This window comes from Pseudoliparis swirei, chromosome 12, assembly GCF_029220125.1.
Source record: "Pseudoliparis swirei isolate HS2019 ecotype Mariana Trench chromosome 12, NWPU_hadal_v1, whole genome shotgun sequence".
Lineage (NCBI taxonomy): Eukaryota > Metazoa > Chordata > Actinopteri > Perciformes > Liparidae > Pseudoliparis > Pseudoliparis swirei.
Window position 1 is genome coordinate 6,795,949 of NC_079399.1, and position 16,346 is coordinate 6,812,294.

Below are 16,346 nucleotides of genomic sequence, written 5' to 3' on the forward strand. Positions count from 1 at the left end.
GTTCATGCATTCACTGTAGTTCATTACAAATCAACTGAAATATTGCAAGCCTTTTATTCTTTTAATATTGCTGATTATGCTTACACAGAAAACTCTAAAATCCTATCTCATAAAATTTTAATATTTCCTCAGACCAAGTAAAAAGATTTGGATAACAGCTGAGTGTTTGTCAAGGCTCAGGAAACCCTTGCAGGTGTTTGAGTGTAATTAGACAATTCAAGTGATTTGTTTAATACCCTACTAGTATACTTTTTCATGATATTCTAATATTTTATTTAAAATATGGATTTTATTTAAAGATATTCTGTAATTTGCATGCAAAATAGGCCATAACCAGCGGACAAGAAATCAGAATAAAAAGGCGCAACATTTCAGTTGATTTGTAATGAATCCAGAACGTGATTTGTCAATTTGTTTGTTTAATTGCATTACAGAAAATAACCAATGCACACTCAGTCAATCACAAAGAATCGCCCACCTCAGGTGGTGAGGCTCATTAGCACCTGTCAGTCAGAGAAGAGAGAGACACGGACAGACAAATGTGCCTCATATAGAGAGCTGAGATTGTTCTGGAATGTTTGATGTATAACACGTAGGGATGTGTCATATGCAAACGCCTTTAAAAGGTGAATTTACATTTTTTTGTTAAATGGAGAAAATGCCCCCAGCCTCCAGAGGGTTAACGTGACACATTTGAATGTCAGTCAGTTACCAAGGCCACTGGTTTTGCTGCTGTTCAGTGTTAAGGATGACAGGACCAATGGGGTCTCAATATACTTCTTTTTTTTTACTAATCTGGATGTTTCACTGAAGAAACAATTTATCATCCACAATATTAAATACCTCGCTGGCACTTTATAGGTAGGAACCTCTTTGAAAACACAGCTCTGTGTGAAGTTTTGTCTTTAAAAAGAAAAAGAAAAAACTTTTAATCGCGATTAATGAATTTCAAAATGTGTGATTAATTAGTGTTTTTTTTAAATCGATTGACAGCCCTAATATATATGTATTTTTATTTATTATTAAATAAATAATAATAATTTATTTATAGATGTGCTTGTTCTGATACTTGCAGTGTGGGGTCATTCAAGAGCAACGGGCTGGGGGAGGAGTTTCCCAAACCCAGCGAGCCCATTGGCTGCGGCCCCCGAGGGGCCGCTGGGTGCTGCGCAGGGGCCGAAGGGACCTTTCAAGTCGCGGAGGACAGACACCTGCGAGGAGGACTGCGTGTCCCTGAGAAGCATGACGACGAGCACGGTAAGAGAGCCGCCACCGGAAACCGGTCGGTATAACACCCACTGCATCCTCCGTAGACCGGCTGGTCGCGATCTTAGTCGGGCTCCGAAAGTTCACAAGACTTAAAGTGTGCAAGGAGTGAGGCGAGTATTATATCTGTGCTGCTGACGCTTACTTTAACACACAGTTGTGTAACGTTGCTCAATGTGTGGCCCCCGGCCAGCTTGAGGGGCTCATAGTACAACACCGAGCTGATAAGGGGTCGGTGAGTTCGGTTGATAGATAACAGTCCTATAGGCTGCTTTCGTGTTAAGATCTCCTTTAGACACGTCTTCAGATGTTTTAAAACATATATGACATCATCAGTTTGGGATAATAATTGTGTGTTTTAATATGTTTATTTCAAAGAAAAATTACGTCAGTTAAAATTGCACCTAGACCCTATCTCTCATTGAAAAATCCTTAATGTGTGTGTGTGTGTGTGTGGTGGCATACTGGAGGTTAAAAGTTGTCACTTCACACTTCTTATACATTCCATATTGGACCATGGTTGGCCTCTAAATTGTGACGTCACACAAGCATGGCTGCATGTGTTCCACTCAGATTTAATGGGACCACAAACAGCTTTCTAGTTTCAAACATGCACAATTCACACTTGAGGTCAAACCTCTGAATGACTTGATGATGAGCACATCACATTTTGGAGCAGAGGGGGGGGGGGCGTTACATTTAAAGAGCTACGACCCAGCTGCATGCATTGCCTCTCTTTATGTGTGTTTGTGTTGGCGCGGCCATCACCACTGTTTTACAACCTCTAAAGCCTTTGTGTGTAATAGGTGTTTATTTAAGAGAGGGGTTGAAACATTGGTTTAACTATCTTCTCCCTCAGCAGCCAGTAACCTCCCAAAACAAATAATGTGTTGTCCTCTCACATACACGAGTCACATTAGGTGTCTAAATGAAAAGTGTCAAACATCAAACCTAAATTTCACGCGACGGCGTTCTCCTCCAAGTGTCAGGATTCGGGCGGAGCCGGCCCGGAGGGGTTCGTGGATATATTGGAGGAGAGGAGGCTCAGCAGTGACCTCGGCCACGCCCTCAGGACCTTCAGCCCCAGCCCTTACAAAGGAGGCCCGTCCTGCTCGGCGACCGACCTCCCCAAAATCGTGCTGGAGTCCCAGTATCTACGCTACGTGTTCAAGGAGGTGGGACGGTGTCATTTGAAAAAAGACGTTTCTTACACTATTCGTTCAGTCGTTTTTTTTACCCTGCGTTCCTCCCCCGTCAGATCGCCGCGGAGACGGGGTGCTCGCTGGAGGAGGTGAGAGAGGACGCGTCTGTGATTCTGGAGGAAATGTCTCAGAACCTGCAGCTGGGCTTCATCCGGCTGATGGGCTACGTCTTCTCCAAAGTGTTCAAGAGACTCTTCACCAGCATCAACGTCAACATAGAGGGACTCAACGCGGTCAGGACACCACACAATGTGCACTACGCAATGTACACTAGATCTGAAGGAGTCACCTCATCCACATTGTATGTCTGCCATGCTCAACATTAGGTTAGTGAGACACTGTGGTTATTAGTTTTAATCTTGTGGGAGATCTTATCTCTTTGATGGCTCATAAATGCAACGTCAGAGAATAGCCTCGTACCCTGTAATCTCATTTTGTAGTTAATGTGTTGAATATTACCACCACCCGCACGCACCTCCACTCCCCATATTATTTGACAACTTTAACTTTGGTCATTTTAAACCCGGACCCAATTTTCTCATGTTTTTTTGGGGAGTGAGGAAATTACAAAATTAGTGAGGAAATAATTAATTGGTCCATGTATTGAGGGAGAAAGTTGTAAACGTCAATTTAAACATTACGTTGACTAAAAGTTCTTGTTTTTGCCTCAGGCTCATATTGTAACTATAAGTCTCTGACAACATAATGAACAAGACCCTTTGCAGAAATACTCCACCCATTTTTCAGAAATTGTTGTCCTCTGTACGTCAAGTTGACACAAAAACATGGAAAAAAATCCAAAGAGAGTTAGTTCAGAAGATTGTAATCCGTCTCAACGTTTGTAATCTTTTGCCAAAAATATTCACAATAAATGTTCAAACATATTTACATGTGTTTAGATTAGATTATATATTCCTGTATTTGTCCCGCAGTGGGTAAAATGTATGGAATAGTGGCTTGCTCTTTATTGACACTGACTAATATGATATAAATATATATATATATATATATATAAATATATTTATAAAAAATGATATATATGTACATATATACAGTGTCTAGGGACATTAGCCAAATAAATAATTAACGTTGTTTACAAGTTAATGTTAGTTAATATGTCAATAATCAAACTATGATTATTATATATGTATATAAACATATATATATACAAACATATATATATATATATATATACAAACAGTTAATGTGTCAGTAATCATATTCCGAACATTGTATATATATATATATAGATAAATAAATATATTTATAAAAAATGATATATATGTACATATATACAGTGTCTAGGGACATTAGCCAAATAAATAATTAACGTTGTTTACAAGTTAATGTTTGTTAATATGTCAATAATCAAACTATGATTATTATATATATGTATATAAACATATATATATATATATATACAAACATGTATATACAGGACTGTCTCAGAAAATTAGAATATTGTGATGAAGTTCTTTATTTTCTGTAATGCAATTAAAAAAACAAAAATGTCATGCATTCTGGATTCATTACAAATCAACTGAAATATTGCAAGCCTTTTATTCTTTTAATATTGCTGATTATGGCTTACAGCTTAAGAAAACTCAAATATCCTATCTCTAAATATTAGAATATCATGAAAAAGTATACTAGTAGGGTATTAAACAAATCACTTGAATTGTCTAATTAACTCGAAACACCTGCAAGGGTTTCCTGAGCCTTGACAAACACTCAGCTGTTATAAATCTTTTTTTTACTTGGTCTGAGGAAATATTAAAATTTTATGAGATAGGATTTTAGAGTTTTCTTAAGCTGTAAGCCATAATCAGCAATATAAAAATTAAAAAAAGGCTTGCAATATTTCAGTTGATTTGTAATGAATCCAGAATGCATGACATTTTTGTTTTTTTAATTGCATTACAGAAAATAAAGAACTTTATCACAATATTCTAATTTTCTGAGACAGTCCTGTATATACAGTGTCGAGGGACATTAGCCAAATAAATAATTAACGTTGTTTACAAGTTAATGTAAGTTAATATTTCAATAATCAAAGTCCTACAACTATATATATATATAAGGGTTCAAAGCCAAGCGACTGAGACATCATCCTCTGTGTTCTGTCCCATGCAGCTCCAACAAGCCATACAGGAGACTCCTGTGATCCTGATGCCCAATCACAGGAGCTACGTGGACTTCCTGGTCATCTCCTACATCATGTTCACCTACGACATCCCGGTGCCTGTTATTGCTGCGGGAATTCGCAAGTATCTATTTTGATAACAGCAGCCGAATATAATATTCAATAAAGAGTTGCATCACAACACCCCTGCTGGACGTGAACATGTGCATGATGCTCTCTCTCTCTCTTTCTCGTACTCTCTCTCTCTCTCTCTCCACCGTAAAGCTCTGGCAGGGATGAAGATCGTCGGAGCGATAATTCGTCGCTCGGGAGCATTCTTTATCCGACGCGCCATCGGCTCCGACAAACTGTACTGGGCCGTGCTGTCCGAGTACGTCAGAACCATTATCAAAGTGAGACTCAATCAGCCACCCCCGATTCAAACTGTCTTTCAGTAACATCTTCAGCTATTTTCAGGTGTTCCTCAATATACCAGCTGCTGTATTTGTCTGTAACGAGTGTTTCCAACCTGGTGTTTCCTGTAGAAAGGGTTCGCGCCTCTGGAGTTTTACGTTGAAGGCCTGCGGAGCCGCACGCTGAAGTCCCTGATGCCCAAGCTAGGTAAGTGTCACGTCAGCGCTTTATGTGGTCCGGGGTGAGAGGGCGTCTCCATCAGGAAGACTTGTCTCGGTAATAGACTTACAAATGAGAACCGTTTGTCTCGTCTCCACTCGTCTCCTCATACCAGTCCGTCTCAACCATTTGACTTCTTTTGTTTCACGTTTTATTGTTTTTATTACGTCATTGTGTGCAGGAGTAGATATTGACTGCAGCTGTGTGCTACAGTCAGAAATACACGAGGGCAAAGGGCAAAACTGCCTCTTTAGAAATATAATGTTGCCCCTGATATCACGAGGAGAGGGGCAACAAATGCCCCCATAAGTTCAATAATTTGATAGCATTTATTTGTTGTTCTTTGTTGTGTGTGTCCTATCTGTATTGCCTGTACGAGGTAAAAAAAATCTATAAATATAATTTTTTATTAGAAAAAAGAAAAGAAATAAGTTATAATTGTTAATAGTTGTTAAAAAAATGTTTTAAGAAATAACCACAAAGAAATAAGAATAAAATTGAATACGATTGTCTGATTTCTTTTTTCTGTGTTTTGTTTTTAAAAAATCAAAGAAAACACTTTGCATCTGTAGACTATTGCCTAATAGTCTTATTATTGCCATTTGTATGACAATTGCTCATATACTGTAAGCTCAAATAAGTCTATTTATTATTTTTGAACAAAGCTTAAATGTTATTTCACAAGTTTAAAAAAGTGCCTCCAATTTCCTTTCAATTGCCCCTGAATTTCCATCAGTGGGGGCAAAAATTGCCCCCTAAAAATTATGTAAAGTCCTACCGTGGTTACAGTTGATCTAAAGGCTGAATTGTTTACATAGTACAATTACATTCATGCATTTTCCTTTTGAAGACGGGACTCAGCTCTGAAGTATTTGCACGTGTCCCTGCAGGTATGATGCACATGGTGCTGGAGCCCTACTTTAAAGGGGAAGTGTACGACATCCAACTGGTCCCCATCAGCATCAGCTACGACCGAGTGCTGGAGGAGTCGCTGCTCGCCCACGAGTTACTGGGCGTCTCCAAACCCAAAGAAAGCACCACGGTACGTCCTCGGCCCAAGAAGCCACGCCTCCTTCCAGCGTTCACTGCGAGCTAATCGCGAAAGACTAATTGCCCCATCAGGTCCGCCGCTCCCTGAAACGTGTGTCGTACCTCAGTGACTCATGAGTGCAGGTCCGAAGGGCCGGTGCATGAATACAATCTGATTACCTCCTGCTCGGGATTCACTCCCAGTCTGGCTCTTTTTTCCTCAGGCTCTGCTGAAGGCCAGCAAAGTGCTCCAGGACGATTACGGCGTCATGCATGTGAACTTCTGCCGTCCCATGTCCGTCCGACGTTTGTGTCGGGGCAAGATAAACCTCCGCCAGTACAACCTCACACCTAGGTAGGAGATAAAAGTCCTTCCAAGTAGTTTTTAATAGGATTTAATAGAAGCAAAGTGTCATATTATGCTCAATCTAAACTCTTCTTTTACGTCAGAAATATTACCAAAGGACATCTCCCTGTGGTCATGCAGCTCCCCCCATTCGTTCTGCCCCCTCCTCCCTCCCTCCCTTTACGTCCATTCACAGAGATCTTCCTCAGAAGCCCAGCGCCGAGGCCGAGGCCTGCGTGAGCTGGCTGGCTCATCTGACGGTCCGCATCCAAGAGGAGGGCTCTCTGATCAGCCCGTGGTCTCTGATGGCCTGCCTGTTGCTGCAGGCTCTGCCCGCCGTGTTAACCGAGCGGGGCCTGCCCTGGCATCAGCTCACGGAAAAAACCATCTGGCTCCGGAAGCTGGCGCTGGACTTCGGGGCTCGCCTGCACTGGCCCGGTGGGTGGAGGAGATAGATGGATGTGTATGTGTAGTCTATTAATAGTGGCACCAATGCAGCTGCATCGAGCTCCTCTTTCAGTGGATTATTTTCACATCCCTTGAATGGCCACTAGGGGGCACAGTGCCTTACAAGTGAAGCAGGTAGAGTTAACGCAGAGAAGTCAGTAAATTGGATGTGTCGGCTCTTACCTCGGGATACCAAAGGCTCCTTCGACCCGGTCCGAGGTAGATCAGACAGATTAGACGAATCTGAGTTGGCACAAGCGTTCAGATTCACTTACGAGATCTCAAGGATTAATGCACTTTCAGTAACTTACCCTGAGAGGACCCGACTGACCTGCCTCACTTCGTGTGTGCCAATACACACACGTCGGCTCCTAAACACACATGCGAGTGTACAAACACAAAACTCCCCTGAGGTTGAGACAACCCCCTCTTTAAGCCGCCGCCCTTATAACGGTGATTTTTTCCTCTCTCTCCAGGACAAGTCCCCGACCCGGATGTGATGTCGTCCGCCGTGGCTCTTCATCACTCCGTGGTTCGCCGCGAAAAGGGGCGCGTCTTCTTGGTTCGGGAGAAAGAGCCCGAGAGGAAACGCCCCGTCGACCCCGAGGAGGACGTGACCGGGGCGGCGGCGGCGGTGCTGATGGTGGCGTCCTACAGGAACCAGTCGGTGCATCTCTTTGTGCGTCCCGCCATGCTCGCGACAGCCATGAGCGTCACAAAGACCGCGCAGAGAGGTGAGGGGCTATAATATATATATATATACGTTTCTCTAATAACACACCGTAACATTCACCTTTATATATTCTCCTCTCGGCTCCACCGTTTCCTTCACAGACGAGCTGTTCGCCTTCTTCTGCTTCCTACGAGACGTCTTCTCCAACGAATTCATCTTCATCCCCGGGAAGTCGTCTCAGGTGAGAACCCCATCGGTCATCTCGGGACGAAGACACCTGGACCCGGTGATAATATATGAAGCTCCAAGCAGAATCCCAGGAAAACCCCAAATGCTTCCTCACCATCACGATTACCTTCGCCTTTAACGTTTTATATCTGAAGACATATTGTTGGATTGTTATTGATTTTGTGTGTGTCGCTGCCTGATGATTTATTTATTTATTTTTTAAATATGCTTTAATGATAATGCGCAATATGGTATACAGTGATCAAATAACAAGTATTTACATTTTGTGTGTGCGTTTCAATCGGATTACAATTGTAAAGAGGAAAAAGAAAGAAAGAAAAAGAACAAAGGCAAAACAGAATAACAAATGATTATAATAATGAGTAATGAAACGCCCACCCACGGACCCACCCCACCCACGGCCTTCATATTCTTCCACAGTTTGCGTCGTACAATATTGTAAAACTAAAGTTAAGTATTCAGGTTTCGTTACAGTTGATTTCTGTCTTCCCATTATTCAGGACTTTGAGGAGGCGTGCGTCCTCCTGAGGAAGTGTGGAGCGGTCCACATCAGCGAACAGGAAGTGACGGCGTCGGCCGCGGGGCTGGAGGCGCTGTCCTTCCTGCAGGCTCTTCTGCAGCCCTTCATCGACTCTTATCAGGTCCGTTGACTTGTGCCTCCTCCGATTGAGACATCACACTGTGCACATGATGCTGGAGCTACCGCTGAGGTCATGACCTCTGCTGTTGTTCTGGGGGTTAGGGGATTTTGGCAACCCTGAGGTAGTTCACAATATACAATATAACTTCTAGTTTTTTTTCGTACTTTAGTTGAAAATGAATGAATAAATACACATGAATAATTCTGAATTCAATTTTGTTTATTCCTGGTAGTCTGGAGCAGCCATTTAAACAGAAATATTTCACAGTGTTTCTCAGTAATAAGCAGTTGCTTATTCGCTAAACTTGATTAGACATGTGAGATTATTTCCTAGATTAATGTATTTTAAATGTACACATGTACTGTGTGATGTAATTACCTTTGCATTGAAAATGCGGAAGGTTATGTTTTGATCGCCGTGTATTTATTTATTTATTTTTTATTTGTATGCGTGTTATTCGCATAACAAAAAAAGTTTTAAACCGAATCGCATGAAATTTGGTGGGATGATTGGTTATTATCCGGGGACCATTTGATTAGATTTTGGGATCAATCGGGTTAAAGGTCAAGGTCAAGGTCATGGATAGTCAAAATCTTCTTTTTACCATAGCACGGTCAATTTGTATCCAATTGGCATGCAACTAATGCCAACATGTTCATAATTCAATGCCCAATCTTGTGATATGCGAAGGTATGCGCTCTACCGAGTGCCCATTCTAGTTATGAATGTGATTAGAGACATTAACTCTGTTACTTAAACATTTAGTTTGGGTTGTTTGGTCACGCCTGATGACATTTATATGTCAAGATGCTGAAAATGAAAGTATCACAGATTTTATACTCGGCAGGTTTCCTCACCAGACGGTGCATAAATAGATACTAATGTATTCCAAAGACAATGACGCTGTTGGATTTAAACAGTGCAAGTCGGCGGAGTACGTCCTCCTGTGTGATCGGGTGTGTTTTGATGTCCAGGTGGTGTTCAGGTTCCTCTGTGAAGACGGAGTTCACGTGATCGCCGAGAAACGGTTCCTACCCGCTGTGCGAAACCTGGCAACCAAGCTCATCCTGTCAGGTGAAACAAAGTGACCTCTGACCCCTAAAAACAACCTCAAGCTGTTAAACTCTTAACATGGGCCTTTCCCATCATTGTGTATTTATGTATGTGTGTGTGTGTGTGTTTCAGGTGAGCTTCACACCTATGAAGCCCTTTCATCCGACATGCAGAAGAACGTTGTGTCGGCCCTGCGGCGGCTGGACACTTTGGCGAAGCCGGAGTCGTGAGTAACGAGATTAGCCGCTGCGAGTCCGTTTGGGTTTAACCCTCCTGTTGCCTTTAGGGTCAATTTGACCCCATTCAATGTTTAACCCTCCTGTTACCTTTATATTTCCTGACATATTTTACCCTCGGGGTCAATTTGACCCCAGCAATTAAAACCTCCAGAAAATTATTAGAATTAATATTGTTTTCCAAGTTTAAGTGTGAGGTATTTTATGTTTGTTTGTTGACTACCTAAATAGCCCTTTAAATATATCAAAAAGTTGATATTTCTTATATGTTTGACACAGTGAAAAACAGCCTGGGGTCAAATTGACCCGAAAGAACACCGACATTAAACATTGAATGGGGTCAAATTGACCCAAAGGTAACAGGAGGGTTAAGCTCATTTTCTGTGGTTGGTTGAGAATCTGTCGTCCGAGTTTCCGACGCCGACGTCTTTTAAGCTTCTCCGTGCGATTTCTCATCACAGGTCCGAGCAGAACGAATACAGAGTGAACAAAGCGGCCGTGAGAAGAATCAGCGACATACTTTGTGAGTGACAGATGAACCGATGCTGTGATGCAGATGAACACGGTGACGGTGTTGACCTCATCGTCTTTACAGTATACATGGGCTGTCCTCACCGTGTGCTGAGGAATTGCTTTATGCCCTTTTTTTGTGTTCACCGAACACCGAACTCAAGAGATTTATTTTATTTTCTTCTTTCACCGTAGACGGGAAAATCCCTCCTCAGATGCTCCAGACGCCGCCTGACGCAAAACTTTAGCCTCCGCTGGAACGGATCCAACTTCAGTATCAGCTCGCCGGCCTGCTCGCCCTCGCTTGACCCTCTCCACTTCTCTCCTTACCCTCCGTGCCGTCATGCAGCCGTCGGTCGAATCGGCGCATCTTAACTCTGCATCCTCGATACCAGTGGCCAGACTTAACCCCCCACACACACACACACACTCTGTATCCGTACTGAAGATAAAGCTACAAAGGCCTGAATACAGAAGTGTTTTTAATTTTAAGAAGAGGAAATGTTGCGTGTATTTCTCTACATGTGTGCGAGAGGAACATGAAAAGTGAAATGGCTTTTTAGAAATGTTTGGTTCTTTTTATTTTTTATGATTTCAACTTTTTATGTGATGTCTATAATCAGAATGAGTTGATGCATAAAGACGAACATTACGTCTGACTGATGCACTCGTGATGCCTGTGGATCAAAATACTGAACTATAACTGGGTCTTAATCAGTTGCGTTGTGTTAATATTGTTTTGATTGACAAGGCTGACATGACAGAAAAGAGCACTTTACAATAAACTTCACCGCTGGCATCACTGCAATTTGATAGGAAACACTGAATGATGCCTCTCGATTGTATAAACAATGTACAAATAAAAACATCATAACACTGGATACCACTAATAATGCCAAACAACATAACCCATACATTTTTTAGTTTGAGACGTTTATTTATTTTTATTTTTGTTACATCTCAATAAACAAAAATGCACCATAGATTCTTTTTTTTTTTTTTGATATATATTTATTTACTGATTGATTGTGTGTACTATTCCCTCAACAACAGTGGGTGAAATCCAGAGGTCAACGTTGAACACACTGCCATTTACAGCCTCAGCAGCGAGAAGAATCTAGGCCTATGGGGGAGGGGTGGGGTGGTTATCTATACACAGGTGGCACGTCCTTGATGCGTAACGCGCTGACGGGGGGTCTTGACAGAACACGAGATGTACTCCAGCACTCTGGAGTTGAGCTTCTTCTCCTCCTCCTTGGCCCGGTGGCGCTCCTTGTCCCATCGGTCCTTCTCGCCGTTCATTTGGGAGAACAGGCTGACCTGGAAGGCGCGCAGCGTGGCCGCCACCACGAAGAAGTAGCCCTGCAGCATGTGGCAGAAGGCGGCGCCCAGGCTGAGCGCGGCGCCCGTCAGGTTGGGCACCGCCTCGCACACCAAGCACACGCCCTCCAGATAGTGCAGCATGCCCTTCTTGGCCGAGTCGGGCTCGTCGTGCGTGGGCGGGGTCTGCCCCTGGGCATGGCTGACCAGGTTCTGCGCGCAGTCGGCGAAGTGGGTGAAGGCGCGGCGCAGCGGCACCAGCGCCAGGTACAGATGGCATGTCGCTTTGGTCAGAGCGTGGAAGAGCAGCCGCAGCTCAAGCACGGCGTGGCCTGGAGAGGAGAGGTCAGCGGGGGTCAGCGCTAATTTAACACCCTGGATAATGTCAGCAACCATTACGAGCAGCGTTTGGATTAAAGTGTTCGCCAGCCATGGGGCGCGGCGGGCATCACCTGAGCACGCGACGCGACGCGGTGCATGGAGCGCGAGCTCATGGACACGTCCACAAATCATACAGCCAAATAATCCCAATTCTATTCCCAACGTTTGCCAAAATATTGTAGAAAATTGGTACAAGTATCTTAAGTCTCCAACAGGGGGTGGGTGGAACATTTACAGTATTTATGGGTATATGCAGGTATGTGCAATAAAAGATTTGATCACAATAAAAAGTAATCATAAGTCTTTAAATGTTTGAAATGTCTCATCAAATCATTTTGTGTTAAGAAAAAACAACTTTTAGTGACTCATAAAGTCTCATAAAGCGACCCTATAATGTTTATTCTAACACAGCTCACATTTGGGAAACGTGTAAAATTTAAAATACAGTTATGATTTCCTAATACTCCATTGTTTCATAGGTTTATGGAAACTCATCAATTCTTAAAGCAAAAGTGAAGGGTACAATTCATAGTTCTAAACCCAGCACTATACATGTTGAACAGCATACTAAACATGCTGTGCAGAGCTATAAATAGTATTTCATGTGTTTGTTCTGCCTTATGGTTGCAGACTGGTGGCCCAGCATTCCTGAAAAGCTTCCAAATCTCTTCGATGCTCCTCTTACCGTCTATGAAGCAGAAAATCCAGAGCAGGACAATAGTCACTGGAAACAATGTCCACCAATCCATGGGGCCTGTCCTCGGTCCTGGACTCGGCAACAATAAGACAAAAAGAAGGAAAAGCAGTGAACTTCTGAAGGAGTGATGTGGCCAAGCCCTGCCCTTCCTTCACGCGGATAATTCCCAAACATGAAGTAGGCCAAGCATTCTGCACAGGAGCCTCTCGCAGCACTAGTGCACCTGAGGTGTCAACAGGCGTCTTATAGGACCAACAGACACACCCCGTGAACTGCCTGTATCGTGGTGCAATCAGCGACTCATTGGATTATTTAAAACAAGAATAGCCTTATTATTATTATTTTTAAACTACAAAAAAGTATTTCCCTCTTGCTCTGTTCTATATGGGATATTGTAATGAAAATATATATGTTCTCTTCCTCGCCCCTTCTCTTTTTGAACATATTGCATGTAAACCAGAGCCAAGATGAATTTGACATCATGCTTTTCACAAGACAGACTCTTTCTGAGACTCGTTCTGGTTCCTCAGGTCCTCAGTGTGTAATAATGCCATCATGGGTTTACTACCAGAGAAAATGAAAACAAAGTTAAAAGAAACACATTTTTGTGTTGAATTTACAAGCAATTAATGGAATTTTAGAGGATTTTAGAGAAATGAAAAACAAATTAGATAATTTCTTGATGACGTTTGGGGGACTCAATAAATCCCAGCTACGTAGCTGCTTGTGATGTATGACTGATATAATATAAAAGTAAAGACAATCTTATTTTTTACAGCCCAACATCACAAATAAGACATTTGATTCAGGAGCTTTACGATCTGTACAAAATAATAATACTAGTGATGATAATAAACTAATCTAAGAATAATGTGATTGACATCTAACAACACCAGAGTTAAGAGTTTACGTTTTTTTTTATTGATTTCCAATTTATTTATAATATAAAACCAGGAGAAATAAGTCAGACTGAGAACAACATAATATATATCAAATATAATATAATATTATAACACACACCCCCCCCCCCCCCCCCCCCCCACACACACACACACACACACGTCTGCATTTGGTTGACGCCGACGCGCGTCTTTGCCGGTGAGTCGGTGTCATGGCAACGGAAACCTTCAGGCAGCAAGACACCTGGAGGCGGCTCCCTCTCTTCCTCTCTGAAGGGGAACGTCCTCCTCCAGCGGCACCGGCACCCCGACCCAGACACGGCGCGCAGCGGTAAGTCGTGGCACCGGAAGACCTCATCGTCTTCACAGGATACATGGGCTGTCCTCACCGTGTGCTGAGGAATTGCTTTATGCCCTTTTTTTGTGTTCACCGCACCGAACTCAAGAGATTTATTTTCTTTTCTTCTTTCACCGTAGACGGGAAAATCCCTCCTCAGATGCTCCAGACGCCGCCTGACGCAAAACTTTAGCCTCCGCTGGAACGGATCCAACTTCAGTATCAGCTCGCCGGCCTGCTCGCCCTCGCTTGACCCTCTCCACTTCTCTCCTTACCCTCCGTGCCGTCATGCAGCCGTCGGTCGAATCGGCCCATCTTAACTCTGCATCCTCGATACCAGTGGCCAGACTTAACCCCCCCCCCCCCCCCCCCCCCCACACACACACACACACTCTGTATCCGTACTGAAGATAAAGCTACAAAGGCCCGAATTCAGAAGTGTTTTTAATTTTAAGAAGAGAGGAAATGTTGCATGTATTTCTCTACATGTGTGCGAGAGGAACATGAAAAGTGAAATGGCTTTTTAGAAATGTTTGGTTCTTTCAACTTTTTATGTGATGTCTATAATCAGAATGAGTTGATGCATAAAGACGAACATTACGTCTGACTGATGCACTCGTGATGCCTGTGGATCAAAATACTGAACTATAACTGGGTCTTAATCAGTTGCGTTGTGTTAATATTGTTTTGATTGACAAGGCTGACATGACAGAAAAGAGCACTTTACAATAAGCATCACTGCAATTTGATAGGAAACACTGAATGATGCCTCTTGATTGTATAAACAATGTACCAATAAAAACATCATAACACTGGATACCACTAATAATGCCAAACAACATAACCCATACATTTTTTAGTTTGAGATGTTTATTTTTTGTTATTTTTGTTACATCTCAATAACAAAAATGCACCATAGATTCTTGTTTTTTTCCACACTTGATTATAAATTATTCACTGATTCGGTGTGTGTACCAGGCCCGGGGTGGGTAATCGGGAGAATCGGGAGAGTTCCCGGTGGGCCGCTTCACTTCTGGGCCGGTCGAGAATTTTATTTGTTGACATTTGTCACGTTAGTCCATCTTCTCTTAAAGTGGGCTACACACGTTCAGCATTCTGACACCGCAGCCTCTGCATGGGTTGTACCATGCGAGGAAGTTCACCCCTCCCAAATAATAGAGTTGGTTCAGTCCATTATGGAACTCAACCAGCTCAATTTGGGAGAGGAGAACTTCACCCCTCCAAAATTGAGTTGGTTCGGTCCTTAGCCGTCTTTTCCAAAACGTCATCTCAGCTACGGATAGCTGGGCCGGCCCGACCGCAACGATACGCGTCAGGGAGGATGGACGGGAGGAAGAGGGCAGGAGGGGCTGAAAAAGCCAGGTTGAAAAAAAGAAAGGCATTGGAGGAGGATGCTGCCAAATGTGCCAAGCTTACAGATTTATTTTCAAGAGGACAAACACAAGTGGCAACTGGTAAAGAGAGACAAAGGCCTAATGATTAGCAACATAACTATTCGGCTGACGTTGTAGCCTTGATTAATATCATTGTAGCGTTGTCAACCTATTCCCAAGCAAAATATTAAATTGAATTAATATATTAGCCTTTTTATATCACCCAAAATATGGCCATCCATAGACTTTGCAAATATTATGCAAATATTGATATTGAAGTATGCAGTAATATCACTTAATTTTTCTTTGTAGCTTCGGAGCAGCAGATAAGACAAAAGTTATATATTCTAAGAAAGAGCAGTACAGTACTTGATGAACCAATATGCATTGTTTGCTCAGAAGTGGGTGTAGTAAAGGAGTAAATCACCACTACATAATACTCATGCAGAAAAATGATAATGACCATGACAATGACCATGATAATGACCATGACCATGACGGCCCCCATGAGGTCTCACTCCAACAAATCTGGCCTACTGCCTAATCTGAGTCTGACCCCTGCTACGCCCTTCTGCCTTTTTTAATGTTGTGCATATTTTTTGTTAACTTCTCATCTTAAGTGGATTATTATTGTTGTATTTAACCGTTACATTATTTGTTGGACCATGGTATTAATAAAAGAACTACAGGATAGTAAGAGCTGAACTGTTGCTTCATTTATCCAATTTCCACTATAGCCTACCATGAAAAAAGTGGGCTGGTCTTGAGCCTGAGATTCCCGGCCTGAAAAGTGGCCCCACTCCGGCCCTGGTGTGTACTATTCCCTCAACAACAGTGGGTGAAATCCAGAGGTCAAAGTTGAACACACTACCATGTACAGCCTCAGCAGCGAGAAGAATCTAGGCCTATGG

The 16,346-nt window shown here is 42.7% G+C and overlaps 1 protein-coding gene across 2 annotated transcripts; it reads left to right on the forward strand.

Annotated features, from left to right (window-relative positions):
* Nucleotides 1-1,111: 1,111 nt before the first annotated feature.
* gnpat2 (glyceronephosphate O-acyltransferase 2) lies at nucleotides 1,112-10,826 on the forward strand. Of its 2 annotated transcripts, XM_056427967.1 has the most exons (16): nucleotides 1,112-1,257; nucleotides 2,250-2,441; nucleotides 2,525-2,701; nucleotides 4,602-4,731; nucleotides 4,876-5,003; nucleotides 5,136-5,211; nucleotides 6,114-6,265; nucleotides 6,477-6,607; nucleotides 6,795-7,036; nucleotides 7,522-7,779; nucleotides 7,880-7,959; nucleotides 8,468-8,608; nucleotides 9,583-9,682; nucleotides 9,794-9,887; nucleotides 10,359-10,420; nucleotides 10,603-10,826. In XM_056427967.1, exons 1-16 carry the CDS (start codon nucleotides 1,243-1,245, stop codon nucleotides 10,653-10,655), a joined length of 2,031 nt encoding a protein of 676 aa, XP_056283942.1. In that variant the 5' UTR covers nucleotides 1,112-1,242; the 3' UTR covers nucleotides 10,656-10,826. The 2 variants fall into 2 exon arrangements, with proteins under 2 accessions (XP_056283942.1, XP_056283943.1); XM_056427968.1 differs by lacking the exons at nucleotides 9,583-9,682; nucleotides 9,794-9,887; nucleotides 10,359-10,420; nucleotides 10,603-10,826 and having other exon boundaries at nucleotides 6,740-7,036; nucleotides 8,468-8,560.
* Nucleotides 10,827-16,346: the final 5,520 nt, after the last annotated feature.